Source organism: Anopheles cruzii, chromosome 2 (assembly GCF_943734635.1).
Source record: "Anopheles cruzii chromosome 2, idAnoCruzAS_RS32_06, whole genome shotgun sequence".
Lineage (NCBI taxonomy): Eukaryota > Metazoa > Arthropoda > Insecta > Diptera > Culicidae > Anopheles > Anopheles cruzii.
Window position 1 is genome coordinate 43,480,740 of NC_069144.1, and position 15,842 is coordinate 43,496,581.

Here is a 15,842-nt window from a genome sequence, read left to right on the forward strand (position 1 = left end):
GGACGCCGTTGGTCGGACGTTTTTGTACATACAAATAAATATTTCTATTCGATTCGCAGACCCTTGTTTCGATTACTTGACCGGAGGGGAAAAGAAAGAAAGTAATGTCGAATCCGTGTGCGCACGACACGAGTTTTTCTTTCATATGTGAGCCGCCGTCCGATTGCGCCGTGTGCCGTGTGAGATACGTTGAATTATTCTCTATACGGTTATTCTTTATTAGCGTTTTCTGTTTTGGTTGATGTTTGTTTCCCCATGCTGTTGTTTGCCGGTCGCGGTAAGTTGTTTTGAAAATTGAGACAAATTTCACACGATGCGAGATTATGTTTATATTATTTGTTTTTCCTTTGTTCCGCTAACGCTTCCACTATCCATCTTCGACTACGGGCCGGCTACGTACGGATCTGTTGGAGTCCTCTAGCATTCGTCGTATCTGTAGTACTCGGGCGCCTCTAGTAGACCAATTTCGACACCAGCGCTTTCTCCTTAATGTGGGTTTGCCGCAAGTAGATCGTAATCGTGGTGTGCGATCTACGATCCGTTATCGACCTACACACAAATTCATACACTCATTTTTCCGGTAAGCGAGAGAGGATTCATTAACTTAGTACTTCTTAGCGGTTGCTACTTTAGTCTAGGATGGTTTTCTTAAAGCTAAACATTCTGTTCAATAATCTGCCGCCCCAGCCGCAGACCGGGCCAATCACGGTGATTTGTGGGGCGCGCGCGTGCAAGGTCCAAGAGAGTGATAAGAAAAAAATATGTCAAGTGCCCTGGTGTGTGGTAGTTGTGTTCGAAGATCGTTGGATCGTGGCTGGCTACCGCGAGTGTGGATATCATTTGTTTCAAGTATTTCCTCTAACACAGCATGGCCTGGATGTGCCCGTTGCTCGTTCCGGAACGCGAACGGATCAGTACCTCCAGGTGTACGATGATCAACGGCCACCGAACTCGTGCGCTTATTAGTAAAACCGTAACTCAGTGTGCCAAACGGACGCCACTCACATTCACCAGCTCAGAATGGTGTGTGTGTGTCTCTATTGGATATAATGTTGTCAATTTCTTCCTCTAAGAACTGTGCCTCTTTGCAGCTCAACCGACCGGGCCGGTGAAGCCACTTTCATAACTTACTAACTTTTACTCCTGAAATCGCTTCGATTGAACCGTGTACTTATCGTACACCGTCATCTGTCAAGCCAAGGGTCGAGAGCTTCTTTCGGAAACCCGGAGGACCCCGAGGATTCGCGGGCCCAACCCATCCTATTCGTCTAGAGTCTATTTATACAATGTTGCCGCTTGTCCCTGCGGCGCTATCTTCAAAAAATCGGGGCCGTTCTTTCCCACCTCAAAAGTTCTTAGGAATCATGTAGCCAACCTCTCCGTGCTGCGTTCCGTGTAACGCAAAAACCCTTTACTTTACCTCTAGTGTGTCCAACTGCCGGCTGTGTCCGTCGTGTCCGCCTAGTCGTTACGGCGATGCGTGACAGTGACTTGCCTCGTGCCCCAGTGCCGCCGTGGTGACGGCACCGAGCGCTTTCAGTCGGAAGTGCTTTGCTGCTTCTTCATCGATTTGAGGGCCCGCTCCCGAAGCTGCTTCTCCAGGTCGTCATTGATGGCCGCACCACCGACCGGTGCGCCCTTCTTCGCTCGCACCGTACCGCCAGCATCCGCATCGTCGTCGGAGGAGGACGAAGAGCTGCCCCCACGGTACTTGCTCGATTTGCTCGATTTCTTGTGTTTTTTGTGTTTCTTGTGCTTTTTCGAATGCTTCCGGTGTTTCTTGTGCTTCTTGCGCTTGCCGCCCGATTCCGAGTCCGACGAGCTACCGTCCTCCGAAGCGTCCCGCTGGCGCTTTTTCTCCTTGCGACGCTTCTTGCGCTGGCGCTCCGAATCGCTCGACGAGGAGGAATCCCGCTCGTCGACGGCGGTGCCTGCGGTCGGAGCCTTAGTCGATGACGCGGCGGCAAGCCTCACTTTCGAGGAGTTACTTTCCTTCAGTTTCACTTTCGTGGACTCTTCAAGTGCCTCTCGGGTGGCCTCCGCCGAAGTGCTCGTTTGTTTGCGCTTCTTGCCATGCTGATGATGGTCGGCTGATGATGGGCTGTCCCGGTGCTTTCTTGAAATGCTCTCCTTCGCCGTGGGTGGTGCTGCTACGGTCGCAAACTTTTTCCGATGATCATCCACCGGGCCGCCGGGCGCAAAGTCCGCCGAATGGGTCGACGCTTTAGGAGCGTTCTTTGGTGGCCGTCGGTCTTTGCTCTTCGACTTTCGCTTATCGGCGTGGCTCTCGTCGGAGGACTTGTCCGCGGGCCCATCGTCGTCGTCATCGTCGTCCTCCTCCTCTTCGCTGCTCGTCGAAGAGGACGTCGAAGAGGAGCGGTGCTTGCCACGGTGCGCCTTCGAATCTTGCTTACGCTTGAGTTTCTCCTTCTTGAGTGCCGCCGCCACCGCCGTTGCCTCGCGCTGTTTTCTTTCGCCGTCCTCTCGTCGGTTCGCTTTTTTAGTTAGCTCTTGCGATTCGTCACTTTCGCTACCGGAACTGTCGTCCTCTTCACTGCCCGAGCTCGGGTGCTGCTGTTGCTTGCCACTGCCACTTGTCTGCACTTTAGTCGCCTTTACGAGCTGTTTCTGGGCCGTTGGTGCTGCAGCGGTTGTCTTTTCGTTTCGCTGACCCGAAACATTGAGGCCTGCCTCACGTTCGTGTGGTTTGAGGAACGGTGAAGGTGTTCGCGAAAGGCTCCGACTGTACCGGGCGGTGCGAGACGCTGTGACGGTTGCAGGATGCTTGGGATGCTTTTTAGCATCCTCGATCGGGGCCGATTTAAGGGAGCCTTCTTTAGACCGTTCACGAACGGTAGCCGCCACTGTTGGTTCGTCCGATTTTCTGGCCATTTCCGGTTGTTGCTTACGAGCTCCGGCGGAACGACGTTCTTCCTTTTCGCCACTATGGCCTCGCTCTACGATCGTAGCTCCTTTTGAATCGGACGAGTTACGGCTGTTACGCTCGGCTGTAGTCGCTGAACCACCGACACCGTCATCCGTCACTATTTCGACGGAATCTCGAGCATTCGAAGCCCTGGCGGTCGTGGATCGCTGGCTACCCGTCGATCCGGCGGGACTTTCGGAAGTTTTACGACCTCGAACCAAACTGCTACCACTTCGGTTTGAATGCCTATCTTGCCGTTCGGCACTGTCCCGTTCTGGACTTCCACGGCGAGCACCGCCACCGGCACCCGAACTTCGATTCCCGATAGCTTCTCGTTGGTTTCGATCGCGATCGTCGTACCGATTGGATGCCGGTGGCCCCATTTGCTGGTGACGTTGCTGCTGCTGCTGCTGCTGCTGTGGCGGATGCTGTTCGCGTTCGTTCGATCGACGCCACTTGGAAGTGTTTTGCGTTTCGCGATCGCGACCACTGTCACCTGAGCGACGCTCACCACGGTTGGTACGTTGGTCCCGCGGTTCGGGACGACGTCCTCGCGGTGGACTCGCGTAACGTTGCTGTTGATTAGATGCGTTGCCAGCTGCAGCACGATCGCGGTCTCGTTCTCGATCCCGCTGCTCCCGATCCCTGTCCTTGTCTGGTCCCCGTCCCGGTGCTCCGCCACCACGGGATGGTGGTGATCGTCGACGATTAAAATTACCATCACTAAGAAGTGCAAAACAGCAAAACAAGATTAATATGCGGTGTAAAAGAATCAGGCGATCGAAACCCTTTCGATAATCAAAACTTTCTTGTGCCAGTTCTGGGCCGAAAAGATCGGCTATTAAAACTCTAAAAATCCGCTCTTACCGTGTATTTCCACGTGCAATTTGACGCCTCGGTGACCTCGAACGAGATCGATTTCTAGAGCGAGACCGCGAACGAGCGTTGCGCCCACGAGCATCCTCACGAGCTCGCCCGCGAGACAGTGAGCGTCGATCGCGATCCGCCCGACCACCACCCGATCTGCCGCCGCCGGGCTTACCACCACGGTCTGGCCCGTCACCATCGGCCGGTCGCCGGCGTGACGTTGGCGGTCCTCTGTTTGGATGCGCTTCCGATTCCGAGTCGGAAGAGTCCTTGTTGGAACGATAGTGGCGCTTCTTCTGCACGCTGTTTTCCTTTTTTTGAATCTCGAAATCAACGTCCTGCTTTCGACCCCTGGACACCGATCGGCTGCTTCCGGAGCGACTACGTGACGTATCGCCTCGCCGATTGCGGCTCGTGCTACGGCTACGGCTGCGACTGTTTCGTCCATTGCGCTTCTTACTGCCAGCCGCGGCAGTCGGGTTTGCCTTCCGCTCATCCTCGCTGCTGGACGAACTGGAATCCGAAGAATCGTTTGAACTGTGAGATCGTGTGCCGGGATGGCCTTTCTTCGATTTTTTTGACCTAAAATAGACGGCTCTCAATCACGCATCGGCAGGAATGACGTGCGGGTAGGGCAGCCAACGTACCTGAGCTTCGATCCGGATCGTGAGCGACTTTCGGGGGTCGGTTTTCTATTGGTCGGTTTGGCCGACCCGGATCGGCTTCTAGAACGTGAACCAACCGTCGAATCGCTGCCACTTTTTTTAACCGCCTTCTTCCCTTCGGCCATATTCATGAGCTTCGATTGAAGTTTGGACAAAGCGGCTGAGTTTCCGTTGCCTAAGTGAACGAAGCGAAGGTGAAAACCGGTGAATTCAGTATTAGGTCACGCCATTTAAACTTTTAACTTTGCTGTCATTCGTTGCTTACCGTTTTTGTTGTCCTTCTTGGACAGAGAGCTACTGCGGGATCGTCGCCGGTCGCGATCGTTTACACGTTTGTCTCGCGGCGAGCGACTACCGCGTTTACGCGATCGATCCACCGGTGATCGGCGACGATCACGTGAAGATCTACGTTCCCGCGACGAAGCCCTCCGGTCGCGGGATGATGCCCGTCGATCGGTCCGTGATCGCGAGCGCTCACGAGACTTGCGGCGATTTCTATCGTTACGCTCGGTCGATTTACCACGTTCACCCGACTTTCGGCGGACTCCCGTTCCCGTCCCGTCCCGGGAACTTTTGTCCGAGGGTGGCGCCGCCACACCTTTGCCATCATTCTTGGTCACTTCCCCCGGCGCAACGGTAGGTGGTAACTTCTTCGACTCCTTCGGAACATCCGCCTCGATGAACTCTTCGATCATCTTTTCCTCCTCGTCGACATAGTCTTCCGGCTCCGGTTTGTACATTTGCCTCACAACGTTCTTGGCTTTCGATTTTCCCGTCGTATCGTCCTTGTCGCGAGTACGACTTCTGGAGCGCCGTCCCCGGCCACCGTCTTCCAGCAGCCGGGCGTCCTCTTCGCGCTTCAGAATTTCGTCCTTTTTCTGCTGTATAAACTCGGCCGGTATGCCGGTTTCGGATTCCTGTGCCGACAGCAGCAGCGACCACAGGTCCTCCATGAACACGCGAGCATTCTTTCCATTCAGAAAGCCGGTCAGATTGATCTGCATTTTCTTCGGGCAAGGGAACTTTTCTTCCTCGAGCTGATTGTACACGAACTCAACGATCACGTCGTCCTCGATGTTTAGCATGTCCGTGATCTTCTGGCTAATCCACGGCCGCAGCACGTCCAGCTTCACCTTCGACATGTCGACACGCTTGTTGAGATTGTCGCTAAACTTCATCTGCTTCAACAGCTTCTTCTCCTTGTCCGAGAACCGGGAGTCCTGCTGCTGATTTGTTCCCTATAAGAACCGACGTGCGGCCACAGAAAACAACACAAATATTTATGAGTACGCGATAAAAAGGGGGCAAAGAACGGTGTCGTAACATTGGTTCGGGTGTTTTGATAGCGACCTGGCCAGTGATACATTGCACAACTTCACTGTTCGTCCCTCACACACATGACCAGCGCACGGGTGCCGGGTGGGCAATACTTACAGTGAACATCATCTTGCGTCCGTGGAGTTACAAAACAATGTACTCAGCAGTGAACCTTCACAGCACCGACAACACCGCAAAACGGTCCGAACGATCTTTAATCAGTGCCCAAACTGTTTGATCGAAGCGCGAACCGTAATTGTCTTTGCCTGACGACTGGGAACACCCCGGCAAAACCTGCAGCCGAACCGAGCAGCACAACCACCGGACGAAAAGAGAGCGATTTCGGCAGGCCCCAGGCGGATTGGCGGTGTACGCGGCGGTTCCCCTTATTTACGTGTTCATTGCAGAACGGCTCGGCGATGCTAGCGGCCTCGACCAAAGCCACTTCTGTGGCACGTTTGTCTCGCGGAACGGGGAACCCAGAAAGCAAACACATCCAGTGTACGCGCGGCCTTTGCAAAATGGCGTTCTCGTTGGTGGTAGCAAGAAAAATACTCGGCAAAAAAGGCTCAAGAAAGCCGCCCGTCACTCGTCCTGTCAATTGACGGCCCGATCGAAAACGGCGCCGTTTCGGCACTAAACAACCCGGGCGGCGTCGACAAAGGCGGCGGCGCTATGTGACGCGGCCTAGCTGGTACAATTTACATCGGGCATTCGGTACCTATTTGATATAGGACAAACATTTGAGGTTCCAATTGTAAAATGACGATTGAAAATGACCAAACAGTGTTCGAATGTGTGTTTTATTCCTATAAAGCGTGGTAAAACAATATAAAACGTTAATGCCATCAACCGGGCCAGTTCGAACCGGTTGCACTGCACTTCCGTGATGTTTTGTAAACGTCAATACCGGTGAGCCACTGAACGCCAAGTGACAACTTCCGGCATTTTGACTGTCGTTTTCTTTTCGCCCTGAACTATCAAGATGGTAAGTAATGTGCGACGAGTTTTGGATTGTTAAATCGCGAATTTCACGTTATAAATGGTTTGGCTTATCTTTTTGGGATAGTCCAATGGAATACTGAAAGTCCGAGGTACACGGTGAATGTGATATTCAGTGAATTTGCTTTGTTTTTGAGCTCTCAAAGCGATGGATTGCAGTGCCACATGTAAGATAGTGGTTGTTGATACTCGGCAAGCCGGATTGTTACCTTCACGGTTGGCTTCGACTTTTAGTTGTGTTCCGTGATTAAAATATAACCGATTCGTGGGTTTTTATAATACACTGTCAACATGCCAACATTTTAAGTCATATCTTCATGTCAGGTACTCGAATTAACTGCAAAACTTGAACTGAACTTCGGAGCGATTCTTTCGATCGACTGCAACTGCTGTAACAGGGCTGTGTAATTTACCCTACTAACTTTACCCCATTTCTTTGTAGGCGCGCGGACCGAAGAAACATTTGAAGCGTTTGAATGCTCCCCGAGGATGGATGTTGGACAAAACCGGTGGCACCTTTGCCCCGCGTCCATCCACCGGCCCACACAAGTTGCGCGAATCGCTGCCGCTGGTGATCTTCCTGCGTAACCGCCTGAAGTACGCGCTCACCAACACCGAGGTGACGAAGATCGTGATGCAGCGTCACATCAAGATCGACGGCAAGGTTCGCACCGATCCCAACTACCCGGCCGGATTCATGGGTACGTATTGCTTGCGGAACATCGTATCGTATCGTGTGTGCCAGCCAGCCAGCCTGTGAGCAGTGTTCCATCGGCCTTATCGAAGCGGGTTGGTTGCGAAACTCTACGCGTCGCCTGTCAAAAAAATTGTGGCCAAGAAGAAATCATCTCTGTCGACGGTCATTGAAGGTCTGAATTGTCGGTGGCCTATCAATAACATATTTGATGGAGGACAATGTGAAAGCAAACTATCGGAAAATTGTACCATTCTTTCTTAAATCGCGCCAAATCGTTTGGCCTTATCGAAGCGGGTTGTCTGCGAAACTATGAGCGTCACCTGTCAAACAATGTGTGCCGAGAGCAAACACTCCGTCGACGGTCATTGAAAGTCCGGCAATGGATGGCTTATCAATAACACTTTTGATGGAGGATAACGAAATGTCATTAAGGCTGTGTGGAGGCTTTTGGAAGGTAGTGAACCGAGTGTCTAATCGTCATTCTGACCACCTTTCTTCCCCAGATGTCATCAACATCGAGAAAACCGGTGAAAACTTCCGTCTGATCTACGACGTTAAGGGTCGCTTCACGGTGCATCGCATTACGCCCGAGGAGGCCAAGTACAAGCTGCTGAAGGTGAAGCGCGTCCAGATCGGCCCGAAGAAGGTACCGTTCCTGCTGACGCACGATGGTCGCACGATCCGCTACCCGGACCCGGCCATCCACCAGCACGATTCGATTCAGTACGACATTGCCACCGGCAAGGTGATGGAGGTGCTGAAGTTTGAACCCGGTAACCTGTGCATGATCACCGGCGGAAGGAATTTGGGTCGTTGCGGTACGGTGATCCTGCGCGAAAAGCACCCGGGATCGTTCGAGATTGTGCACGTGAAGGACACGACCGGCCATGTGTTTGCGACGCGGCTCTCGAACGTGTTCATCATTGGCAAGGGCACGAAGGCATTCATCTCGCTGCCGAAGGGCAAGGGTGTGAAGCTGAGTATTTCGGAGGAGCGCGACCGTCGACTGGCCAACAAGGCTGCCCACTAAAAAGCGGAGGCTGCCAGAAGGAGTGATTGAGTTCACTCGACGACGACCATTAATTCGTAGGGGCGGAAAATGCTGCAGCGGCCTCTCAGGTGTTTGCTGGCGAGCCGATGGTGTCGTCGGTGAATAAGAAACAACAATTCCGTGTTGGTTTGTGTGGAAATGGAGAAAGTGACTTCCGTTTGAAATGGTCTAGATCTATTTCAAACGGCGGTGGGAAATAAAATCTAGAACATACAAAAAGGCCATTCGTTTCGCGCTTTGTTTCAATTGAGAACTCGCACCTTCTCGCGGAATGAACGGTTCTGCAATGTGCGAAAGTTCATCCAGTTTTGTAGCACCAATAGCGATTAACGGAATTAATCTACGGGAATCTTATTGTAATCTGACGTAGAAGGATTTCCCAATTTACGAAAGGAGGAGGCCTAGTTAAGATACCTTATCTCCGTGGGACGGTAGCGCAGAATTATTTAAGCCATCCATCGCTAACCGCTGTTGGTCAGTTACGGAAGTCCCGTTGGCGTGAATATAAAGCAGATAGAGGATGAAATCGCTGTTCGTCGTTGCACTACTGATCGGTACCACTTTGGCCGGTTGCGAAGAAGAAGACCTGTACCTATCGAAGCGTCGCCTTCCGCGAGGCGTTGTGTTGCCCGTTCCCGCACCAGGCCGCGATGGGGGCAGAATTGTCGGTGGTTCCGAGGTGAACATTGCCAACTTCCCGTACCAACTGTCGCTTCGCCAGAATGGAGCCCACATCTGCGGTGCGTCGGTGATATCGAGCAACTATGCTCTCTCGGCTGCGCACTGTACCTTCCCAATTCCACCGGTGGCGGCGGTAAGTAGCCATCGAAATATATCGACTTCAATCCTGACCAAGTTCCATAATTTAAATGACGCTTTGTTGCACCATCTCCGTACCGGAAGATCACTTTCCGTGGTGGAAGCAGTGACAGGACAACGGGTGGTATCCTGTTCCAGGCAGCGGAAATCATCAATCATCCGTCGTACAACGATGGTACCTTAGACTTTGATGTCTGCGTTGTCCGTATTACGACGTCATTCGTCGGTGCCAATATTGCGGCCGCTACTCTGGCACCGGAAGGAACCGACTATCCGGCCGGAACGCGTACCGTCGTGTCGGGCTGGGGTCTCACCAGTCCTATTGGCGCTCTGCCGATCAATTTGATGGCGGTCGATGTTCCGCTTATCTCGCAGGAAAGCTGTCGCAGCAGCTGGTCGTTGCTGAGTGTTACCGATAAGTAAGTTCACGTCGTTTCGTTCGTTTATTTCCCAAAGCACTTCCCTTAACGGTTTGCCGTGGTTTCTCTGTTTCACCCTAATAAAAAGCATGATCTGTGCCAGTGAAGCGGGCCGTGATGCGTGCAACGGCGACAGCGGCGGCCCACTCACCAACAACGGTCGTCAAATCGGTATCGTTTCCTGGGGATCGCCACTCTGTCTCGGCAATCTGCCAGGAGTTTATGCTCGCGTTGCTGCTCCCGCCATTCGCACTTTCATTCGCGAGAATGCCAATGTATAAAATATATGTAAAACATGTTTGAGCAGCACTAAGCCGCCATCACCGATCACAGTGAACTAGTTGCTGGGGCTGAGAAATCAAATGTTATCTAATCCACGCAAAGTACGATTGGCTCGTTGGGTCACCATGCAATTGATTGAGCAATCTGAATACGAAACTTTACATACCGCCGGACGTAATCTATCGTCTTGCTTATCGAAGAGATCTTTTGCAGGCTGCATTATACAGCACGGATAAACCCACGAACGTTTAGAAAGAGCAGTAAAACCAGATAATAAAAATACATATATTTGTATGACACTTCTATCACAAGAAACAAAATGGGCGCTCACATGCTGACACGTTTTTGCAGCTTTTCAACGTTCCTGGTGTCCGTTGCGCACGTGGAGGATCTGTTTTCGTCCCGACCACGTCCCGATATCTGGCCGCGCGCTGTTGGAGAGTTCCTGCTAACGCGATGGAACGTTGGAACAGAAGACGGGACCCATGAAGAAGGGAACCGTTGAGTATAATTGTGACAAAAAAGGCATAAACGCAAGATTGTTGAGATTGAGACTGAAGATTGAATGTACAGGGCTTCATGATGTTGTTGTCACAAACAATGGAGTGGATTTATATTTACAGCGACTAAACTCGAAGTCCGAAATCGGTAGGGAATTCAGAAGAAAATACACAAATTTATGAAATCATTCCTAGCTCGTCGCATTTGCTTAACGAGCCGTGTGTGGACGTGCCCTGTGTGTGTGTTCGTTCGTGTGCAATGCCGGTCCTTTTGTCGGTCCAGTTCCTTCTCAATCTTGGCCATCCAATAAATACATTAATAACACAAAACAAAACTCGCTGGTCAAGAAGGGCCGATGGCCAGTGGCCGGACGCAAAGAGGCGATGAGGAGATAGTAGTGTGATAAGAATTAATATAAAAAAAAAATCAAGATTAACAATAACTCAAGTCAGGGCTAGCACAAACGGATTCAACCATATCGGAATCTCGTCCGCAGAAACGTTCTCGCTCATCGATCTGTGCTCCGTTCTGTACAGTGAAGCAACAATTGTCCCAACCGGAACCAACCACTACTTTCGTTTGGCTTGGGCAAGCTGGAGCGGCGGCCTTACGCCTTCACGGTGTCGCGCTTGCCTAGCACTTTCGCTGCGTGCACCTGGTCCCGGCTGTTGGTGACGGTGGCGTGGAATCCGGTGGCCCAATCGGCGTAGTAGTCCACGGTGCGCACGTTACCGTCCGGCTCAACCAGCGAGTACTGGCCGCGCACGACGTCTCCATCACGTTCCTCCTTCTGGTGCTTGATGTCACCGGTCAGCGGATCGTTCACACCGTACTCGAACGCGTAGCGTGAGTTATCGTCCTGTGAAGAAGGATTGGAGCAAGCATGCCAAGAAAAGTAAGTCTTGAGAGTCCAAAGCTACTCGGTCGGTCTCGTTTTACTACTTACGTAGTGTTCCAGGTACTTTTCGGCGACAGTTTTAACGACGGTCGGAGCAACGGTCTTGACAACGGTGGCCGGAGCAGTGTAGGCCGTGGCCAGGGCCGGGGCAGCAGCAGCGTAACGGTAGCCTCCGTAGTGGTCGGTCGCTAGCGCCGGACCGGCGGCGTAGTATCCGTGCGAAGAACCGGTCGTGGCGTAGCCAGCCAGGGCCGCAGAGCTTGCGTACTTCGTGACGGCCGGGCTGACGGAGTAAGCGGAGTAGGCTGGACCAGCACTGTACGCAGCAACGGCCGGTGTCGTCAGAACCTTCGAGACCACTGGACCGGCAGAGTACGCCGAATAAGCAGGGCCGGCACTGTACGCAGCCACGGCTGGAGCACTGTAAGTGGCCACCTTAGCGACAGCGGGAACAGCACTGTACGCGGCAACGGCTGGACCAGCGGAGTAAGATGAGTAAGCCGGACCGGCACTATAGGCGGCGACGGCCGGAGTAGAGACAACCTTCGAGACGGCCGGAGAAACCGAGTACGCCGAGTAGCCCGATCCGTGGCTATATCCGGAGACAGCAGCACCGGAGCTGTACGCAGCGACGGCTGGTCCATAGGCGGTGGCCACCTTTGCTACAGCTGGGGCAGATACATACGAAGCGTAGGCCGGGGACGGCCGGAGCAGCATAGGAGTAGGAAGCTGGAGCAGCGTAAGCCAGTTTGGATGTGGTAGCGTACGAACTGGCGTAGCTGGCCGCAGGAGCGTAGGAAGCAACCTTCACAGCCGGAGCATAGCTGGCGTAAGTGGCAGCCGGAGAGTAGGCGGCAACCTTGGCAGCTGGAGCGTATCCTGCGGTGTAGCTAACGGCTGGAGCAGCAGCATAGCTAACGGCGGGCGCCGCATGTACATACGAACTGGAAACGGCCGGTGTGGCCACGTACTTGCTCACCGCCGGCGTGGATACGTAGGATGCTACAGCCGGCGAGGAGACATAGGAAGACACGGCGGGACTGGCAACATACTTGCTGACTGCCGGACTGGCCACGTACGAGTATTCGCTGGCGGGAGCCGAAACGACGGTCTTGACCGCCGGCGGAAGATATGCGTTCGAGACGTAGGCCGGAGAGCTGTCGTATACCTTGCTGACCGAGCCGACGTACGCTGGTGTGGCGGCTACCGTTTTAGCGTAGCTAATGCCAGACGGGACGACTGAGGCGAAGGTGGCGGCCGGGGACTTGTCCGCGTACACGACACCGGCAGTCTTGGCGTAGGCCACCGAAGGTACGGCGGCCACCGTCTTCACGGCCGGCTCGTAGCTGGTCAGCTTCAGGTCGGCTTCGGACGAACCATATGCGCTGTAGGCCGGTGACGCTTCGTACGCACTGTACGAAGGTCCAACGGAGGCATACTTGACGTCACCGTCGACCGAGTAGGACGAGAAACCGGGCGTCACGCTGACCGAGTTGATGGCCTTACCGACCGACAACTGGACGGTGGGGGCTGGATACGCGTAGCCACCGACATGCCCGCTCGGCGGACAGTCCGGTACCGGGCTCGCGAAGCTCGACGCTGCGAGACTGGCCACCGTCAGAAGGGCAGCGAAAAGCTAGGTCGCGGAAGGTGGAAGAAAGAACTGTTAGAAAATGGCACTTTGGTGACTTCACACACCCGATCGACGGATGGGTAGATCGCGACGTAACGCGACAACGGACAATCTAATCGTTACCCAGTTCGGAGGCAGGGACAAGTGCAGAATGTTGCGAAATGTGCTGTTGCAATCCGCGGTTCTATTACGCGCGTCAGGTGGCGTTCGTCCCAAGCCCCAAGAACGCCACCAGGTTCTGTGTGACCTACTAACGAGACGACCACCAGACCCCGGCGGTCACCGGTTTCGATGCAGACATTTAAACTCTCCAAACCTCGCGGCTGCGGTCGTATCGATCAGATACCTGATCACTTGGTGGTGTCGCTTAACGAACTTGTTTTGGTGTACCTGTCTGACCAAATTGGAGCGATGGAGCAAACCGTGGCGAGCACCCTGACGCACCTTCACACTCGATGACATTCGATGTGCGTTTGCGGGCCGGAGTCGGTGACATTGTCACACTCGCTGAACGGTGCTCGGTGACGATTCAATTAACCGTCCGTTGTTACGGGGTGCGCCGGCCAGCATTGGCCAGCCTGACCAAATATTTGGCCCTCCAAGTGGGCGCACTCGGCGGGTATCAGGTATCTATCTCATTAAATTCAACATAACTGGGGCCGTGGCCCGATCCTTGGGGAATGCCGGTCGGTGAGAAACTCGAATTAAAAGGTGTATCGATCTGACCATTTCGGAGAACACTTTTGGGAATTTTTCATCGTTGCTCGGCTGCTTCAACGATGACTAGAACGCTAATGAGTCTCATGAAGAGTACAATAGTGTGCATGGCACACTAGACTTAGCGGTATAGTGCCCCACAAATGATACTTCACAGCTCCTGCTGATGGGCAGAGTGTGGCCTTCAAACCCCCGTCATATCCGGCCAGTCTTGGATCCGGTTAGCCTTTGCAGCGTGTGGATCACGCCCTCACAGTGGCAAGGTCCCATTCGCTTTACCGGATGAGCCGGATCCACGACGCGGGTATTCCGTCGGCGTTCCTTGCATCAACATTTGTCACCACCCCAGCGGGGCGCAATAGCCCGCGAGCATGATTTAGCATTTCCCGTTGGTCAACGCCTACGGTGCGCCGGGAGAACCGTAAATCGCGGACTCGTCGTCGGCGCTCTGCACGCTGTGGGAAGTTCGCGATCTCGGTGCTCCGTGCTCGGTAACCATAACGGGTTCGTGAGCCACCGATCAAAAGGTGTCATTAAAAGGGCCAGTGTCGATTTGTGGAGTGAAACAGAAAACTCTTTACCAATTGCATCAGAAGTGGTGGCGGTGCGCTAGTGGATATCGCGTTGCGCACAGCAGAACCGTGTACTGCGGGGCACACGCGCGCTAAGGTTAGCAGGTTCTCCCTGCGAGCCTGGCGACGCCTTACCGCTTTACATAATCCGGCGTGCGGCGTTCACCTGACGCACGTTAGACCTCGATATCGATCTCAACCCCAAGCTCGGTGCGTCAGTGGCCCCTCGGGCATCTCGCGCAATACACGGTGGTCAGCCGCTGTCCGTGCTGGTATCCGCCGAGCATCACGACGCTGGACGACGCCGACGATTGCGCGTTCACCTTGCGCGTATCGTCGTCGTCGCATACTCTCGATTTCATTGAACCTCGAGCTCACGATTCTGTCGCCGTCGCCGCGGCAGGCAATTAGATCATTGCCGGGTCGCGTGATCGCACGGACCGCGGAACAGAGGCCTCGACAGCCCTCACCGGACAACCGACCAGCCCTGAGCCCAGCCACCCATTGCCATTTATGGCCAGGCCGATGGAATTCGGAACATTTGGGGCATGCTTCCAAAACGTCGCCCTCTCAACAACATCCGGATCCACTTAGTCGCGAGGGTCGACCGGTAGTCGCGGTTGTGCGTGTTAACGATGTGGCGGGCACACCCGGGTATCCGCAGGCGTAGATTGTTCTTATCGAGCACGATCGGTTTCAGTTTCAGCTCCACACTTGACAAAAAGTGTCCTTAACACTCCGTTGCACCGCAATTCACGTCGATCGCGCTTCATAGCTTCCACAGCGATCACCACGCGATCACTCACCTTCATAATGATTCCCTAAGGACACTGTTCGTTAGCCACTGTCGGGCAACTTTCAGCGCAGGACACCGACGCACTCGAAGCTCACCAACCGCTCACAACGCGCTTCACATGCACAATCTGGGACTCTGCACTAGAATGAGGGCAAAAAACGGCAATAGAATATACACACGCACGCACACACACAGACACAGTCCGGGGCACCGAAATCCGTACCAGCGCAAACTCGGCGGCGACAACGGCGACGACGACAACGACGGTGGCGAAGGTCCTTGAGGTGAGAAAAGTTGGCGCTCTACATAGGCGTAGAGCGGCGTACTCTACTTTACTACTACTGAATGGTCGGCATGGTCCTCCGGTCTCTTATATAGCGCACGCGAAGTGTCACCGGTCACCGGCCCCGAAAAGGAACGCCCGAGCCGAGAGGTATACCGGGCCACCGGGGGAACACAGAACACGCGCCGACACCGACTCCCTCCCAGCGCCAGCTCGCGTGTGTGTCTGTGTGATTGTGGAGCAGGGCGCGGACTTTTCTTGACTTTTCACAACCGACACCAAGCGGCGGCGGTTCTGGGTGCGAACGGCACACGCACGGGGCGCGCCTGCGTGTGCGTGCTTTCACGGCGAACCTGCTCTCGTTTCGCGTCGCGATATCCTTCCTGAGCCCCGTGCT

The 15,842-nt window shown here is 54.0% G+C and overlaps 4 protein-coding genes across 4 annotated transcripts; 2 read left to right on the forward strand and 2 right to left on the reverse strand.

Moving 5' to 3' along the window:
• Positions 1-213: 213 nt before the first annotated feature.
• LOC128269055 (serine/arginine repetitive matrix protein 1) lies at positions 214-6,025 on the reverse strand. The gene is made up of 5 exons (XM_053006401.1): positions 5,893-6,025; positions 4,724-5,696; positions 4,441-4,633; positions 3,794-4,375; positions 214-3,649 (listed from the first exon to the last, which is right to left on the reverse strand). Exons 1-5 carry the CDS (start codon positions 5,902-5,904, stop codon positions 1,537-1,539), a joined length of 3,873 nt encoding a protein of 1,290 aa, XP_052862361.1. The 5' UTR covers positions 5,905-6,025; the 3' UTR covers positions 214-1,536.
• Positions 6,026-6,744: 719 nt separating this feature from the next.
• LOC128269102 (40S ribosomal protein S4) lies at positions 6,745-8,747 on the forward strand. Its single transcript, XM_053006463.1, has 3 exons — positions 6,745-6,763; positions 7,220-7,478; positions 7,978-8,747. The coding sequence occupies exons 1-3, from the start codon at positions 6,761-6,763 to the stop codon at positions 8,502-8,504; spliced, it is 789 nt and encodes a 262-aa protein (XP_052862423.1). The 5' UTR covers positions 6,745-6,760; the 3' UTR covers positions 8,505-8,747.
• Positions 8,748-9,045: 298 nt separating this feature from the next.
• Positions 9,046-10,044, forward strand: LOC128269400 (trypsin 3A1-like). Its single transcript, XM_053006852.1, has 3 exons — positions 9,046-9,339; positions 9,429-9,763; positions 9,852-10,044. The coding sequence occupies exons 1-3, from the start codon at positions 9,046-9,048 to the stop codon at positions 10,042-10,044; spliced, it is 822 nt and encodes a 273-aa protein (XP_052862812.1).
• A 328-nt stretch (positions 10,045-10,372) lies between these two features.
• LOC128279105 (paternally-expressed gene 3 protein-like) lies at positions 10,373-15,268 on the reverse strand. Its single transcript, XM_053017827.1, has 4 exons — positions 15,173-15,268; positions 12,175-13,080; positions 11,493-12,122; positions 10,373-11,405 (listed from the first exon to the last, which is right to left on the reverse strand). Exons 1-4 carry the CDS (start codon positions 15,176-15,178, stop codon positions 11,154-11,156), a joined length of 1,794 nt encoding a protein of 597 aa, XP_052873787.1. The 5' UTR covers positions 15,179-15,268; the 3' UTR covers positions 10,373-11,153.
• Between the last annotated feature and the right edge of the window lie 574 nt (positions 15,269-15,842).

Excerpts from the sequence above, each read along its gene's own strand:
- LOC128279105 (XM_053017827.1), bottom strand. Across the intron at positions 12,123-12,174 it reads AACTGGCTTACGCTGCTCCA|TCTGCCCCAGCTGTAGCAAA; the intron begins GCTTCCTACTCC and ends GCTTCGTATGTA. Across the intron at positions 11,406-11,492 it reads AAAAGTACCTGGAACACTAC|GACGATAACTCACGCTACGC; the intron begins GTAAGTAGTAAA and ends CCTTCTTCACAG.
- LOC128269102 (XM_053006463.1), top strand. Across the intron at positions 7,479-7,977 it reads CTACCCGGCCGGATTCATGG|ATGTCATCAACATCGAGAAA; the intron begins GTACGTATTGCT and ends TTTCTTCCCCAG.
- LOC128269055 (XM_053006401.1), bottom strand. Across the intron at positions 4,634-4,723 it reads CAAGAAGGACAACAAAAACG|GCAACGGAAACTCAGCCGCT; the intron begins GTAAGCAACGAA and ends TCGTTCACTTAG. Across the intron at positions 4,376-4,440 it reads CGATCCGGATCGAAGCTCAG|GTCAAAAAAATCGAAGAAAG; the intron begins GTACGTTGGCTG and ends CGTCTATTTTAG.
- LOC128269400 (XM_053006852.1), top strand. The coding sequence starts at position 9,046 with ATGAAATCGCTGTTCGTCGTTGCACTACTGATCGGTACCACTTTGGCC. Across the intron at positions 9,340-9,428 it reads CAATTCCACCGGTGGCGGCG|ATCACTTTCCGTGGTGGAAG; the intron begins GTAAGTAGCCAT and ends CCGTACCGGAAG. Across the intron at positions 9,764-9,851 it reads TTGCTGAGTGTTACCGATAA|CATGATCTGTGCCAGTGAAG; the intron begins GTAAGTTCACGT and ends CCTAATAAAAAG.